General features: G+C 41.3%; 1 protein-coding gene across 1 annotated transcript in view; it reads left to right on the top strand.

Annotated features, from left to right (window-relative positions):
- Positions 1–15999, top strand: part of LOC307046356 (CUB and sushi domain-containing protein 3-like) — a 233023-nt gene that overhangs the window by 126959 nt on the left and 90065 nt on the right. The window contains exons 38-43 of the mRNA XM_079692754.1: positions 6919–7037; positions 8260–8329; positions 10110–10226; positions 10447–10656; positions 11099–11287; positions 13033–13210. Of these exons, the coding sequence (XP_079548880.1) occupies positions 6919–7037; positions 8260–8329; positions 10110–10226; positions 10447–10656; positions 11099–11287; positions 13033–13210 (883 nt within the window). The remainder of the gene's footprint in view (positions 1–6918; positions 7038–8259; positions 8330–10109; positions 10227–10446; positions 10657–11098; positions 11288–13032; positions 13211–15999) is intronic.

The following is a 15999-nucleotide window of genomic DNA, read 5'->3' as shown; positions in this document are numbered from 1 at the left end:
GGCGCCAGAGATTTATTTTGGGGTGCTGTGGGGTAGCTTGACGTTTAATAGAGGGTGCTCAAACATTTAGGGTTTTCCATTAATGTACCGGTCGCTACAGTTGAATTTTCTACTGCAACAATCCCCACGCAAATACACAGTGTACCCACGACTGTTACAATGAAGGCTAGATAATCAGCTCACGGCATATAGGTGTAAGCAGGGGTTGAGTGCTATTTTTAGAGGCGGTGTGTGGACCTTACAATGGTGGGGTCCAGGTGCAAGCTCCCCCGGGAAGATTTTTAAATATTGAAGTTAAAAGCATCAATCTGGTGCACTTTGAGAGCAAAATGAAGAGATCTATGGATACATCTCTCAACACCCATATGAAACAGAACTTTAAACAGATTTACTTTTTCTTTATGGATATTTTACAAATCACTCCCTTTTAAACTTTATTCTTTTTTTACTGTCATATAGTATTTCATACCTGTTTTTAATTTATTCTCTTATTTTTTTATAATGATCATATAAACGTGTGCCTCGGAAATAATTGTTTACATTAATGGTGACCAAAACGTTTGAGACCCACTGAGATAACACTGAGAGAGTCATTTAGCTCACTGAGCCTCTCAGTCTGACAGGAGAGGACCCTCCTCCACTTAGTTGTTGAAAAAACTCCTTATATCCGTTAGCGTAGCGCGCTAGCACCAGAAGCTAACAACAACGATCTCCGATACCGGTGCGCTCTCTCTCTCTCGCTCGCACACGCACACAAAATGGCTCATTCCACACACTCACACACAGAGCCAAGCTTTAATGAAACACAGAGACCCATACGTAATAGTACTGTATCATATTATTTTTGAATCAATAATTTTTCAAAATATGATTTTTTTTTTTTTTTTTTTTAAATAACCATTATCCTCCTGGTCTCTCGCGCCCCCCCTGTCATGCCTCTGCGCCCCCCACTTTGAAAACCACTGCTTTAACATCATACCAAAATCAGCTCAACAATCAGTGATCCACCCACACTTTGGGAAATTAACCGAAAATGGAAGTTTGTAACAACATATATTAACAATGAATTTGTTAGACACAAATTGACATGCCTTATGATTGGGACTCAAATGAGAAATATGAATGGCTTAAACACTGGGTCATTAGTGAATTTACACAATGTATATGCAGGTGGGAAAGATGTGCGTTGTGAGGTGACTGGAGAAGAGAGAATGTGTGTTGGCCACTGCGGTTTCTCCAGAGCACTCGTTTAGCCGTGCAGCAAAGTCGTGTAGTGTGCAGACATTTGCAGACACTTATTTTAATCTTCCACCTGCCATATCGAGTGTCGGTTGCATCCAGTTCAGCCCACTCCATTGACCTTTATGTCTTTTGACATTGAAAGGTGCTGATTAAATAGATATGGCTCACTAGCTAAGGCACACATACTGCTGGTTGGAATCTTTACAAAAAAATGATTTGAAGTGAAATTAAATGCACTAGGCATCATTTTAGGTTTAATGAGTCGTATACATTTTGCTGATAGCCTTATGACGGTTTGGATGTATTGGTCTTGATGGCAATGCTTGATGAATAAACCATAGTCTTCTTGAGGAGAGTTATGCAACTTGTTTTAATTTTGATCAACAACACTGCGATTGAATTGTATAGTTTCATGAGCTTCACCAGTCTGTAAGCTAGATAGAGAGCAAGAAGCTTCACAACATGTATCTAATTCAGAGGTATCCTTCCTCCTGACCCACTGCTCTTTAAAGGATGAAAGAAGCTGATTCTATTGATTATTATTGAATCCCACACTGACTCCGGCTGAAGATACTGACATTCCTCCCATTAGTGTATTACTCTTGCTCCAGCATCTTTCTTTCAAGTTGTGCTTTTTGAGCATCTGGTCATCAAGTTTCAAAATTGCTTTCTCCTTCTCGCTCGTGTTCACTTGCAGGAAATGTAAGATCTGTTTCAGTTTTTTTATTATTTTGGTAATCAAAGGTTATTATAACAAGATCAAGCATATTGATTATGTTTGCAAGTGAATATTATCCTGATTAAGAGTGAGTTCAGTTTCAGATGACCTGGTTTTCAAGCTGATTAGACTTGTTGTTTTCCTATGTATGACCGTAGCAAAAGTGCAAATATTTCCCAAGCAATGATGATGATAATCATTATTATGATCAATACACAGAGGAAGATAATAATTGGGTTTTTGTGATGATAATCATCACTTTTAATATGTGGATAATTGATAGAGATAATGTTAACTTGGAGGACATTTTTACATTCCATCCGCTACTTTATTTAATGTTGCTTGTTGCATTCAAGAGTTGTTATGAATTCTATGTATGTGTAGAATTTAGGTTGCCCAAAAATATGAAAGCGTGTAGCATAACTGTCATCCAACTCAGTGACCCAATAAGGTCCATTGTATTTGTTTTGTCTTTGTATTAGCAATAACACTTAAAGAAGCTTTACTATCTTTACAGAATACATCACTTTCTGTCATTTAAACTCTACATATGAAACTCTCCCCAAAAACATATAATAGGGAACCAATTTAAGAAACCTCAGAAAGGCATACATCTGTGGCTTTTTTCAAAGGTTTGTGTTGAAATGAACTGCAAGGTTGGTTGTGGGTTAAGGTTAAGGGTCAACCCCTGGACTGTGTTTCGCTTACTAAATTATCATATCCAATGACAAACAGAATAACCGATTTGTTACAATAGGTAAGGAGAGAGTCCAGGCAATCATGATAGATTATTCTGCTGACAAGGACCAGGGCTTTTAATGTCGATTCACAGTGAGATCCGCAGGAGTTTTTTCTGTAACAGTTTTTCCTGCGAGTGAAGCTTGTATTTGAAGTACCTTAAGTTCTGTTTTACTCAGCGCTTTCCTACTTTGCATACCACCACCCACCTAACATATCTCTTACATTCTTAGTTGCCTGTGCTGTTGACAGTGTAGAGCCATAGTTCCGTTCTTAGTGAACTTGAACCTTTAGTTGCATTTCTGTGTACAACGATAACTATTTTCCACTCAGAACACTATAATCTATTATGTGACCTGCATAAATTGTGTCTGCATCTGCCAAGGAGCATTCATCTTCTTGGTATATATATTTTTTTGTGACAAACCTCCTCCTACTCTGTGGAATACTAAACACTTTCTTTTTTCTTCATGGGTCCAATAAATCGTTAAAATGTATGTAAAGTTCTATTCATAATAGAAAACAGGAGTAATTAAAACGTTGAGATACATCATTAGTGACCGAAATGTTATCGACTAGTTACAATAAACAAGACATCCTTTTTCACATCAGGGTGACTACAGTTCCTGCTAAAATGTGTATTATGACCATTTGACTGGAACCCATCTGGAGCTCAACGGGACGCAGTGCCATCTGTTAGTAGGCACCCACTCTTAACCTCACCAGAGCACAGAGGTGGGTTAAGTCACATGACTTGAGTCGAGTTAGACTCCAGTCGCATATTTTTGGACTTGCTTGACTAACATTGATAGAAGACTTGACTTGACTTTGACTTGGTATTCATGACTAGAGACTTGACTTGACTTGAGACGGATGACTCGAAAGGATTTTACTTTTTTTAATTCAATATTTGCATTTGCTTTTGTATTGTACGGAGGGCAATGAAAAAAAAAGATACTGTATCTCGTTCGCACGAGAAAGTTACCGGAGCGCCAAGTAGGAAGTGGAGCAAACAGGAGAGAACCGTTTCATTGCAGACTGTAATGTTTATGTTGGGAAATGGCAGTGCATACATTATTTTAGATATATTTCGAACTTGGACTTTCATTCACTTCATGAAATCGCGACAGCACCAGGAGGCAACGGGACGTGTAACCCCGCCTCTGAGAAGTGCAACACCAGCGTGCAAAGAGCTGTACCTTTTACGCAAAGCCGGCCCTTCACTTTGTTTACTTTCATTAAAACAGCTAAAGGGCGACCTCAGGCTGCTACGTTTAACCACACACGCATCGAACTGCCCGATTAATCCCCCCTAGTACTCATTTTATGAAGAAGATGTCCGGTCACTAAGGCGCATGATGTGTATTTGTGTGTTTGTGCTCAGCTCAGCTCTGCTGTGTGTGTGTGTGTGTGTGTGTGTGTGTGTGTGTGTCCGTCCGTCCGACAACGGCATTTGTTTTCAAATTACAATGAACAGTAATTTACACACATCTGGCCAACTCCATATGTATATGTGGGTGTTCCCAAATGAAAGAATTGTGTTTAATCTTAATGTCACACTGTCTGCACACAAATACACACACACACACACACACACACACACACACACACACACACACACACACACACACACACACACACACACACACACACACACACACACACACACACACACACACACACACACACACACACATCATGCGCCCTGGTACATACACTATTCCGTTGTATTGGCTTTGATGCAATATTTCTTTGTGCACAGACACAGTTAGGAAAACAATGAGACAGAGTCAAATGGGAGCACCTTTGACAGACCATGGAGAAATGCTGTGACCCTGCTGAAGGGGAGCCAGGGCAGGAGGCTTAACATACATGTTGATGTACATTATTTGTGTTGTAGTACTCCTGTTATCACTTTAGAGCCATTTTAGAACTTATAGGGTTATAATTTCAGCGCCCCACTCTCCATTGCTGTTTATGTTGAAAATAAAACAAAACTTTTCATAACCACAATATTTTGAATGCGGAAACTGGGGTTATTCATCAGAATTTTGTATGACTTGACTTGTGACTTGCTTGACCTGAGCAATGACTTGACTTGACTTGCTTGACTCTCACCACAGTGACTTGGGACTTGCTTGAGACTTGTAGGTTAAGACCTGAGACTTGCTCATGACTTGCACATGTATAACTTACTCCCACCAGGCCAGTTAAAATCTGTCCCGATGCCTCTGGCTGGGTGAATCAGACCCTTACTCTGAATGTTTGAAGTGATATGCTTTCCATGATATATGCTCGGTGAAGGCCTAGTGACACTATATGGAGGTCTTTGTATAAATACATGTATTTCTACTACGTTCTGTGTAATATGATTGTATATATACACATTTAACCTTTTTTTGGTTTTATACATAATGCAAGCAGCTGTCAGAGCATCTTGTATTACAATATATCATCAATCCTGTATTCACTTTCCCTCTTTGAACCACTATTGAAGTAAATTGCACTTCTTTCTATCCGTTTTAAAAAAAACATTGCAAGGGGAAAGCGGATTGTTACTTAAAATGAGGACAAATAATCTTTTCATGCAACTGTTAAATAGCTGCATTTTACTTTGATGTCAAACCTACCTGGCAGCCTTTTACTCTAACAGCAAACACTGCTTTGATGAATTGTGTCACAAAATCTCCTGGAATCAATTTTAAAGGCATTTGACATTGTCAAAGTTATACTTTTATTTAAACCCATATAAGACAAAGCTTCCTAGAATCAACCCACTCACCATGTATAATAGTTGTTCTTTAGTTGCTGCATCTGTGAATATCTGTCATTTTGCTCCCTGCTCTGTGCCTCTTAGGTTACCTTCCTTCCACTCACGTATCCTCTCTATCTTTTGGAAGTTGGAGGTTTGCTTATTATAAATAGTTCAGAACCTTTTTTTGTCAATTTCAGCTGTCATGTTTACATCCAGGCCACCCACTTACTTGCATTGTGGAGTGGACTTGTGTCTGAGTGTTTGTACATTGATCGATTTTTATTTTCGAATGTTTGTCTACGTGCTATCTGTGCCTACACATTGCTTGGCTATTGAAGATTCAACTTTATTGTCATTACATGGTAGAGGTACTAGTAACAAAACGGTTGCTCTGCATTTGACCCATCCTAGTTTTAGGAGCAGTGGGCTGCCATACGGCGCCCGGGGAGCCGTGTAGGGAACGGTGCCTTGCTCAGGGACACCTTGGTGGCACTTGGTCTCTCTGGGACTTGAACTGGTGACCTTCCAGTTGCCGAGCCAAGCCCCTATGGACTTTGTCACCAATGCTTCAAGGAGAAGAGTTCTGTATGAGTGTATTATGTGCTTTTTAGTGTTATAACAAAAGGTCTTCCCACTTTCATTTCATATGTATTACTTCTGCAGCAGCACGGCAGACACTTTTAATAGAGAATTCAATCATCTTATTGACAGATAACTTGTATATAATGTAAGCATTTATCTCCAATTCACCTTTTCACTGAGTAACAGCCTGTAATGGGTGCATCAAAAGTGAAGTATTATGTGAGATTTGTGCTCTCCCTGCTGATGTGAACATTATGAATTTAAGGAGCCACCTCTAGGATAAATGAATCTGAGCTTCTTATATTTTCTGTCTGCTGAAGTGACTGTAGCTCAAATTTAGCTAAAGTAGCTTATATCACTATAAGCCATAGCTAGGATGACCATTGCTTTGAAGCCTTTAAAACACAGTATAAGGCCTCGAGGCACCTGGCAAGTGGCTCTGTAATCACTTCATTCCAATGGAGCCCAATGCTTCTGTCAAGTAATACTTCAGGGATTGCTTTGTAATTTCACAGTGATTGCTTCAGATCACAGTCAGAAGGAATATATGATTACAGCCAATAGTAGAACAGCTTTGTGACTTGTCCCAGTTTCTAAATATTCAGATGAGGGGAAAGAAAAGAAAAAAACCTACTCAATTATTGTTCAATTACAAGGATATTAAAATGAGGGTCTGTGTAATTACTCGTTTGGTTTGAATTAAATCAAATCATTTTGTATGTAGGTGTTGGCTGATTCAATGTAAATGTCACATTAATAATACAATGCATTTTTTAAATGAAACCATATCAAATGTTTTTAGGAGATGCATTTTTAGATTTTGCCCATTTTGTGCAGAAGAATGATCGCTGTCTGCACTTGTGTGTTGTGACTCTGTCCTAAGCAATAGGTTTGGATTCGTGCCCAGAGCCGCTGCCTCCCAGTAATGGACAGAGAGTTGGCGACCGCTACACTGTGGGCGACATGGTGTCCTTCCAGTGCGATCAGGGCTTCACGTTACAGGTAGGTGAAGGCATGCAGGGCAGCTAAGGCACATACAGCTCTCCCATGGTTATGATAAGTGAATCATATCTACCTGCCTGAAGTGACAATTTCAAGGGAATACCCCAAAGGAGGAGTCTGTCAAGACTGCATTACTAAGTACTCCTTCAATGACATTTTTGTGTGTGTGAGTGGAAGTGTCTGTGCGGGGAAGAAATGTGTGAATGCACAAGGGTGGGATAACTGTCCATGTATTTATGCTTGCATCTTTATTGTGTGTACTTTCCTCGTGCGCTACTCTGCTCGCATATTCGTGTGTGTGTGTCTATTACAAAGCAGCTTTAATTTCCTCCAATCCTCTTCGAGCAGATACTGTAGCCGGGCGCTTTTTGAGCCGTAGAACCCTCGAACGCCACGGGCGATGGATTGTGTTAACAGTGGCCTCACTAATCCCTCACCGATTCTCCTTTCCGGTTCAGGCATTTGCTTCTATTCACATTAGACCAACCAGCTACTTCTTACACACATCTTCAGGCTGAGTGTCTGCACACCACAAGTAGACCAGAGGCTAGTGTAGAAATAAAAAACAGAACTTCAACTGAGGATTTTTAGTTCAGTTGTGTGTGTGTGTGTGTGTGTGTGTGTGTGTGTGTGTGTGTGTGTGTGTGTGTGTGTGTGTGTGTGTGTGTGTGTGTGTGTGTGTGTGTGTGTGTGTGTTTTTTCTTGTGTAGAACACCTTTGTCTGTTTTCAGGTTTGACATAAGTCTACGAGAATGTATATCCTTTTTACAAGCATCTTGTCTGCAGGAAATGTTTCATCTGCAAAATATTTTCAAAAGGATTAAAACAAGTTCCTTGAATGTTTTATAGACTATTAACCTTTTATAACCTACATTTTATATTATTTTTGATACTAATAGGACAGTTTTGTTTTGTTTTGTCATCAAGCTTCAACACATCTCCCTGCAGTCACACTCCGGGTGGTAATCTGCCGCTCAACTAGCAGCCAGAATTCCATCTCCTCCTCCTGACATGTCATCAAATAATTACTCACAAGACCTTGAAAAGAGGATTTAGAAAGAAACAACAAATCTGACTGTTAACCAATTCCAAAGATCCACAGGAGAGAGATATAATCTGCTTGAGGAAGACCCGTCTATTTGATCTCTTGGTGTGTTTTTTTTTTATTACACTGTATTTTGAAGGTGGATGGTAAATATGTTCTGTTTGTTTTCCTCAACAGGGTAATGCATATATTACCTGCATGCCTGGCCCCGTCAGAAGGTGGAATTACCCCGTACCTCTTTGTTTAGGTAATGTATTATATACAGTCTGACATTGCCACTGTACTGGGTTTCAACAAGCTGATTTTGCTGACAACATAAACCATATTTGTTGCATCAAACACAGATTTAGTCTCTTTTTTTATCTTTTGCCATTCACCTTTCTTCTTTGACTTTTTCCTTGTTTTTCTTTTGTATTTCTCCCTTAGCAGTACTTTACTCACACACAATAGATCAATGCCCTCGCACAGGACTTGTTATTATATTAAGGAAAGCTACAATTTTATTATAAGACCAGGGAAGGGAATGATGGGTGGGTGTGGGGCTTTGAAAGGTGGAGATTATGTATTTTCTGCTTTCCCCTTCAAAATCAATAAGGCTTTGCACCATCTCAATGTGTTGTTTGATTTTTGATACCCCTGATGAGAGTCTCTACTCACTCCGACACTTCATCTTAAGTTGATAGGAACAGTGACGGATTCCAGAGATTACTAAGGAGGCGCGCCACTTTCTCTTTAGACACACACTGTTCTGCTGCCCTCAATTACTCATAAACACACACACAAACACATATAAATTGCGAACACGCACTTGAAATACTTATAAACACACAAAAACTTGCACACATAAGTACTCACTCAACACACTCTTCATTTAAATGTTCTGTCCCTGTGGTTTACACAGTTAACTGCAGACACAAATCCCAGCTTTACTGTTGACAGGCCTGTTCTCGGGCGCGTGTACCCTCGTTAGCTCCACTCCTCGCTCGTTTAAAGTACACACGCTCAACCCAACACCGCAGGATCTTTACCCATTTTGCTACTGATAAACTCACTTCAAAGTGGCTGCATGCCCCTACACAAATACTATAACATCTTCATAAGCTCCTCTCCTCTCATCCTCTCTTTCATTTTTATACACAAACGGGTCACGCAGGTTTCCCCCACCAGCATCACAATTAAATCCTGACATAGTTTGCGCTTAGTTCCAGCCTTGGTTTCTCATCTCTGAAGAATTGGCAGCAGTCCCCCTTGTGTCTCAGACAGTTTTCTACATAAACAGATCAGTTCGGTTTCGGATGTGAAAAAGAGGAGTGATGTGGCTACAGTTTACATTGATGCCTCTGGTGGTTGTAATTGCATTACACCTGGGTGTTTATGTAAGACTGGTGTATCTGAGGAGGAGAATGGGGGACGAGTGTAACCTTCACAGCAGGCTGACCTGTTCTCTAACGCACAGTCAAAGAAGAGAAGTGGGGTGTTGTAGGGGGAGGGTGAAGTAATCACTGCCACCGCTGAGCAAAACTGTGGTACTCTATTGAAAATTGCCTCCCTCATTTAATTTTTATTTACAGCACCAACAAACATGTAATGTGCCTGAGTCTGTTTTCTGCCGGATGCCCTTATGGAACATTATCCACACAGTCAAGCGGAGATGTACATGCACAATTCATAGACATGCTTAAACATCAGAGACATAAGCTACCCCCTATCCTAAGCTCATAAAGCGCACTCGCAGCACTTGTTGTTCTCTCTCTCGCCCACTAAAGTCCTCCTCTTCTACAGTCTGCATACAAGCACACAGACATCTAACACTTGTATGAGCAAATGTGGCTAACACAGACATTACCACTACTGTTACTTTTCCTGCTTTTTTGTACACATACACAACAGTTGCGCATGGACTGAAAAGACGTATTGCTCTTTGCCCTCCCACCATATTCACTCCCCCAACTGTTTTCATTTGTTTTCCCATGGAGACGATCTGTGGAGAAGTGACATGTTCTTTCTCCTTGGTTGGTCACCCTCAGCTCAGTGTGGCGGCTCTATGACAGACTTCAGCGGCGTCATCCTCAGCCCTGGCTTCCCGGGGAATTACCAGAGCAGCCTGGACTGCAGCTGGAGAGTTCAACTCCCTATCGGCTTCGGTCTGTCATCTCCCTCTGTTTTCCCTTTCTTCTTTGTTCTGCTAGCTCTTATGTCTTCTCTACTGCTTTTTTCTCCATCCTACTGTAAACTCCTCAGAACTTTCTTACTGTGTTAAAAACCTTGATAGTTTTAGGCATGCATTAAGTTTGAATTAAACTCTGTTAAAGTCATAACAAAAACACACACATTCACTCAGTTTGTTTTCTTTCTCCTTTTAAGGGATCCATCTTCAGTTTATGAACTTCTCCACAGAGCCTGTTCATGACTATCTGGAGGTGCGAAGCGGGAACCTGGAGATGGGCACAGTGATTGATCGGTCCAGTGGCCCTGTGCTGCCCAACTCTCTCTTTAGCACCACCCATGAGACCACTCTCTTCTTCCACAGCGACTACTCCCAAAACAAGCATGGCTTTCACATTGTCTACCAGGGTGAGGAGCAAAGATGTGTCCTTATGGTAAAGTAAACATTAGGTGTTATAGGCGATAGAAGAGTTTTCTATTAGAACACTTAAAGGACCATTAGTCAAGTAAGATACAGACAAGGGACAAAAGATTAGCCCGGCAAGGCAGACACATTCACTGAGGTGGGAACTAAGATTATATAATGTTAAAGTAAAAATAAACCAATGTTGACCTCCTCTGAGACATTCAATGGCACATATCCTTGAATGCTAAGTGAATAATTCGTATTGGCCTTACATCGGGACAATACTTTGAATTTGAGTCCTTTAGACAAAGTATTTTTAGAATGTTTAACTTTTGTGAAATAAGAAATGACAAGACTTAGATTTTGGGTCTTCAACCGCCATAAGTTTATCAAACATGGGTTTCGTAAACCTCCTCTGTTGTGTGTGGCTTCTTTCCTTCCCAGCATACGAGCTACAGAGGTGTCCGGACCCACGACCGTTTCGTAACGGCATAGTGATCGGTCAGGAATACAGTGTGGGGATGACCATTTCCTTTGAGTGTCTTTCGGGTTACACTCTGCTTGGAGAGCCGTCTCTTACATGTCTGCATGGAGTCAGCAGAAACTGGAATCACCCCATACCTCGCTGCGAAGGTGATTAGCCCACTGCCTCTTTTTATTAACAAGCCAGTTGCTTTCTAGGCAGTGTTTTGATATGTGTGTCAGTTATGTCTTGCTCACAAACTCTTGAGAATGTCATGCATGTTACTTTCTAAGAAGATGACTTAAGTTAAGGTGACACACTACAAATAAGATAGTTGAAGCTATTTTGAAAAGCAGAAAGTTGTTTCTTGAATCTTGTCCTTTACTCCCCCCCAATAAAGCATCTGGCTCACTTTTACCACCAATGTAACACCACTTTAGTGAACTATAAATCGACACAGCCCATTACATTGATATATGGAACATTTGCAAGTTTTTATCACAGAGCTGATTACACCTGTCTTGTAAATTTCAAGGAGACTTCTCAGATGTCTCTCTGGTATTATAAATCATTGCTTTTTTCATTAGTGAAATGAAGCACTAACATATGTTTAAAGTCCACTACAAAGGTTGGTATTTATTTGAGAAAATGCTAAATAGTTTTGCTCCATCAACACTACATAGCCCTTCAAGTTAACAGTCCTTTTTTATCCCGAGGGCAGCACTTCGGCTTTGACTCTTAGTTCAAAGTCACATTTTAACACGTTCCAACTGCAGGGTTGTGACAGAGAAGTTTTAGTTTCTGAACTACTCTGTGTCATCCCATTCATGGCAACCAGTAACCGTCCCCTGCAGTTGTATCTCACTGGTGCATTTTCCCCACAATATTTCAGTGATAATCCAATAAGACACAGTAATGGTTCGTTTTATATACAGTAAGTGGTGATTCAGTCATAAAAGCATGCAACACAGTCTCACCCGCTAGACAACAGTGGAGGGTTCGAGAAACAACCATGTTTGCCAGGTGCACCGCGGCGGAGGTGGGGAGGTTCCAGCCGGGAACCTCCACCCCGCTGTGGGACCCGTGGTGGGACCCCCGAGTCAGACGGTGCGTCTTGGTCACGCTTCATATCGGCCGGCCCGGGAAGGAAGAGACACGCAGAATGGGGGAAGTCCCCCACCCCAGCGCAGCACACCCTCCCGGCCATCAGAGTCGGACCCGCAGTTCGGAGGAACTGACCGCCAGAGCACCGGCACTAGGCCGGTCCGGTGGAGGCACTCCGTTGTTGGGTCACGTTTGCCATTCAATCTGTGAGAGGAGAGGTCAAAATCCGTTAAAATATGGATGAGTGGGGGAAACGGCTGGACACAGGCCGTGGGGGGGGACACCCGAGACCGGGCAGTGTCCCCGGTCAAAGGAACCGGGTGAAATAGCCAAACAATTAATAAAACCGGGGAAAATAGGGGGGAAAGTGAAAAAAAGTGTCTGAAAATAGGCACTCGTGAGGCGAGTCAACTTTTATGAGAACCAGGCTGGGGGGGTCAAAAGGGCTTGACCAAGGCCGACCCAAAGTGCATGGTGAGCGGACTCATCACCTCCGTGATGAGTCTCCATTGTGATTTGAAAACTTCCATCAGACGAGTCCTTCGGGGGGCGGGGAAACAAAAACGTGTTCGTCAGAATCGTCACTTCCTGTACTGAGAGTGGAGGTGTCTTGACAGTGGAGCCTACACCGGAACTGTCCTGAGAGTGGAGGCCTGCAGGCAGACCACTCTCCAACTGCACGCCAAAGGTCCCTGACCAAGCGTCGCTATTGGACTATCAGGGAGTGAGACCGGGTTGGTTTTACGATTTGAGGTAAAGCAAGAAAGGCCTTTTTTTAAATCCAGCATCTCTGATTTTTCCCTCCCTGCAGCTCTCTGTGGTGGGAATGTAACATCCATGAATGGCACAATTTACTCTCCGGGACACCCAGCTGAGTATCCACACTTTCAGGACTGCATGTGGACTGTCAGAGTGCCTCCTGGGTACGGCATCTCCATCAATTTCTCTGTTATCAATACTGAGCCAATCTACGACTACATCACTGTGTGGTAAGTCACCAATTCTCTCTAGGTATGTCACGCATTAAAAACCGACTGTTTTCTGTATACAGAGCTACATACAGAGTCCTATTGACATTCTGTAGAAACAGTCTTTGTTCATTAAAAGTGATGTGTGTTTAAGCTTCTGAAAGAATTGACAGATTTCTACAAAACAAGACTAAGGGGAGTTTTCACCAAGTGGGTTCAAAATACAGTGCATTGCTTTTAGAGCATCACCCAAATGGTTTGACAATTGAAGTTGTATGTCTTTACTCAAGGAAGAACTTGAGAAAATATATGAGATTTCACATTCTTTATTGGGGCCAGTATTTTTCCTCTCTTATTGCAAACTCAAAACTTGCTCACAATGGATTTAACAGTTGACAAAATGTCAGAGCCACAGGCCAGTTGGACAACTTTTGACGAAGTTTTGAACTTTTCATGTGACACCCGTATTAGATGAGCCAACAGCCAAATATGTTGACCTTTGTCTGGACATCTGTGGATTCCTTTCATCATTTCTTTCCCTGACAATTTTTTTTTCCTTACAGTCCCTTGCTAAGACAAAATAGATTCCGGTACAAGATGAAATAAGAGACTGAACTAAAGTCTGAGTCACTGTGTGTCTCTCTCTCTCAAGCTAAAAAGACGGAAATGTGTGCACACATGAAACAGCTTAGATTCATTGGCTCTTTATCAGTATATAGGAATTTTAATAATTTCATATAATTGTGAAGAAGTAAACTACTTCACACTAACTGCTTGTTATCAGTCCAGCAGCTGCATCTATCTGAGTCTCAGCTTCTTCCTCTACCTTCTAGCCTCTCTGTAGCAAGGTAAGCCTCAGGCAGTCATGGAGCTGTCCTCCTGGGTGATGAAGGAGGGAAATGCCTTCCAGCATATAGGGCTACCATTAACAGTACGGGAGGAGGGAGCTACTGGCACTTCGGTTTTTCAAATGAAAAAGCAAATGAACAATCTTTTCCCTGATGGTAACATTTCATTTCCCTGCCTGACTGCCGTCGCCCATTTTGCTGATCACTCTGAAATGAAACGGCAATACGATTTTTTGTAATATCAAGGATAATAAAGGAACACACACGCATCCAAAAAAGCATTTAGTTTACATCATTCATGTGAATAGGCCTAGAGCTACTGGATTGTGCAAATAATGAAATACTTTTCTATAGAGTATAAAAGAATTGTACTGTCCTCCCACATGAAGGTTTTGTTTTTGTTATCATCAGAGTAAAGTAGTATGTCGTTGCTACATGCATTACAAACAAAAATTGTCATCCAAGCAGGCAGATTATTTCAGAAATGAATCATAGTAATATTTTAGAAAAGTTTTGAAAGTTCTCCCCTGCTCTCATTAGCAGAGGTGCATCCGTGTTCTGTGCTGCCAGCAGCTAATGTATGTCTCATAAAGGGCTTCAGTGCAAATGACAAGTTCTATTATCACCCCACCGCCATCCACACTTCTATTCATCTTGGACTGTACATTTACAATTTAAAATGTTCCATTGCAATAGGGATACATATATTATTATAGTATATCAGCTGAGAAAGCTCAATTGAGACACAATGTATGTGTACACTATGTTGGTTTGTCTGTTTGGCTAATGCAGGAAAGTAAATACCTGGCAAATTAAGATACATAATCACACAGATGCAACAATCCTAGAAAGGCTCTTTCGAAATTGCTCTCCATCATTCAAACAAAACAAAAGAATGGGTTAAGCTACCTCAGTAGAAACATTTATATAACAATATATAGGTATAGAACATTTCTCAAGGGAGCTAGATCTCAATCTTCTCACAGGAAGTTATATTGTCATATTGGCAATCCGAGCTCTTCATGCATGTTCAGCCTCTTCTCTATAAGCATGTTCAGAGTCTGCCCCGGGGTCTCCTCCCAGTCGAACGTGCCTCATGTGGCTCCACAGAGAGCCATCCCTAAGGCATCCTCATTAGATGTCTGAACTATCTCTACTGGCTCTTTTCAGGAGGAGTAGTACAGCAGCAGTTTTACTCCGAGCTCCTCCCAAATATCCTGCTTCTCACTCTATGACCCAAACCTGCACAGGCAGCTCATTTCAACTCTTTGTATCCGTAAATTGAGAACTTCACCTTCAGGCTTTGCTCCATTTTCAACATGACATTTCAGTGCTATGCCACTTGGCAATTTCACACTACATTGTACCCTCATTTGGGAACAAGGCCCATAGACACTTAAACTCTTTCAGTTGGGGCTGCCTCACAACTGCCAAATGTGGATGGTGTCCAAGAGATCGGCCAGACTCAGCAGGCTGACAACATTCAGAGCCTTCAGCATCTCAGGGTATCATCCACCAATGGCAGCATGCCAGTAACTATTTCAGTGACTGCTAATGCCTCAGCCTCTTATTAGTTTTGTAATTTATTGGTGCCTCAAAGAGTTTAAGACGTATTTCCATCAATAAAACATATCAGTATTGTCACGTCTTTGCCACACATTGATTGTTCTTTGAAGTTTAGTGAAATTCAGTTATAATTGAACCTGAATGAGGCTGACATGTACTGTAGCTACAGTAATGAGTGCATTCCCATAGATATATCCACCCTTCGCAGATAATAACCTACTCTCCATAAAGAGTGAAAATCAAAGAGGTCATTACAATTCAATTAATTTTTGATTCCCAGGGCAAGAGTTCCTTATACATCACGTTATTAGGCTAAGGGATTTAGGATGTTGTGATAACCATCCATACATTAACTGAAGACTTAATTCCATCCAGGGTCGCAGGAGCTGAAGCCTG

This window comes from Notothenia rossii, assembly GCF_949606895.1.
Source record: "Notothenia rossii genome assembly, chromosome: 7".
NCBI lineage: Eukaryota > Metazoa > Chordata > Actinopteri > Perciformes > Nototheniidae > Notothenia > Notothenia rossii.
This window is presented reverse-complemented; position numbering and strand designations above follow the sequence as displayed.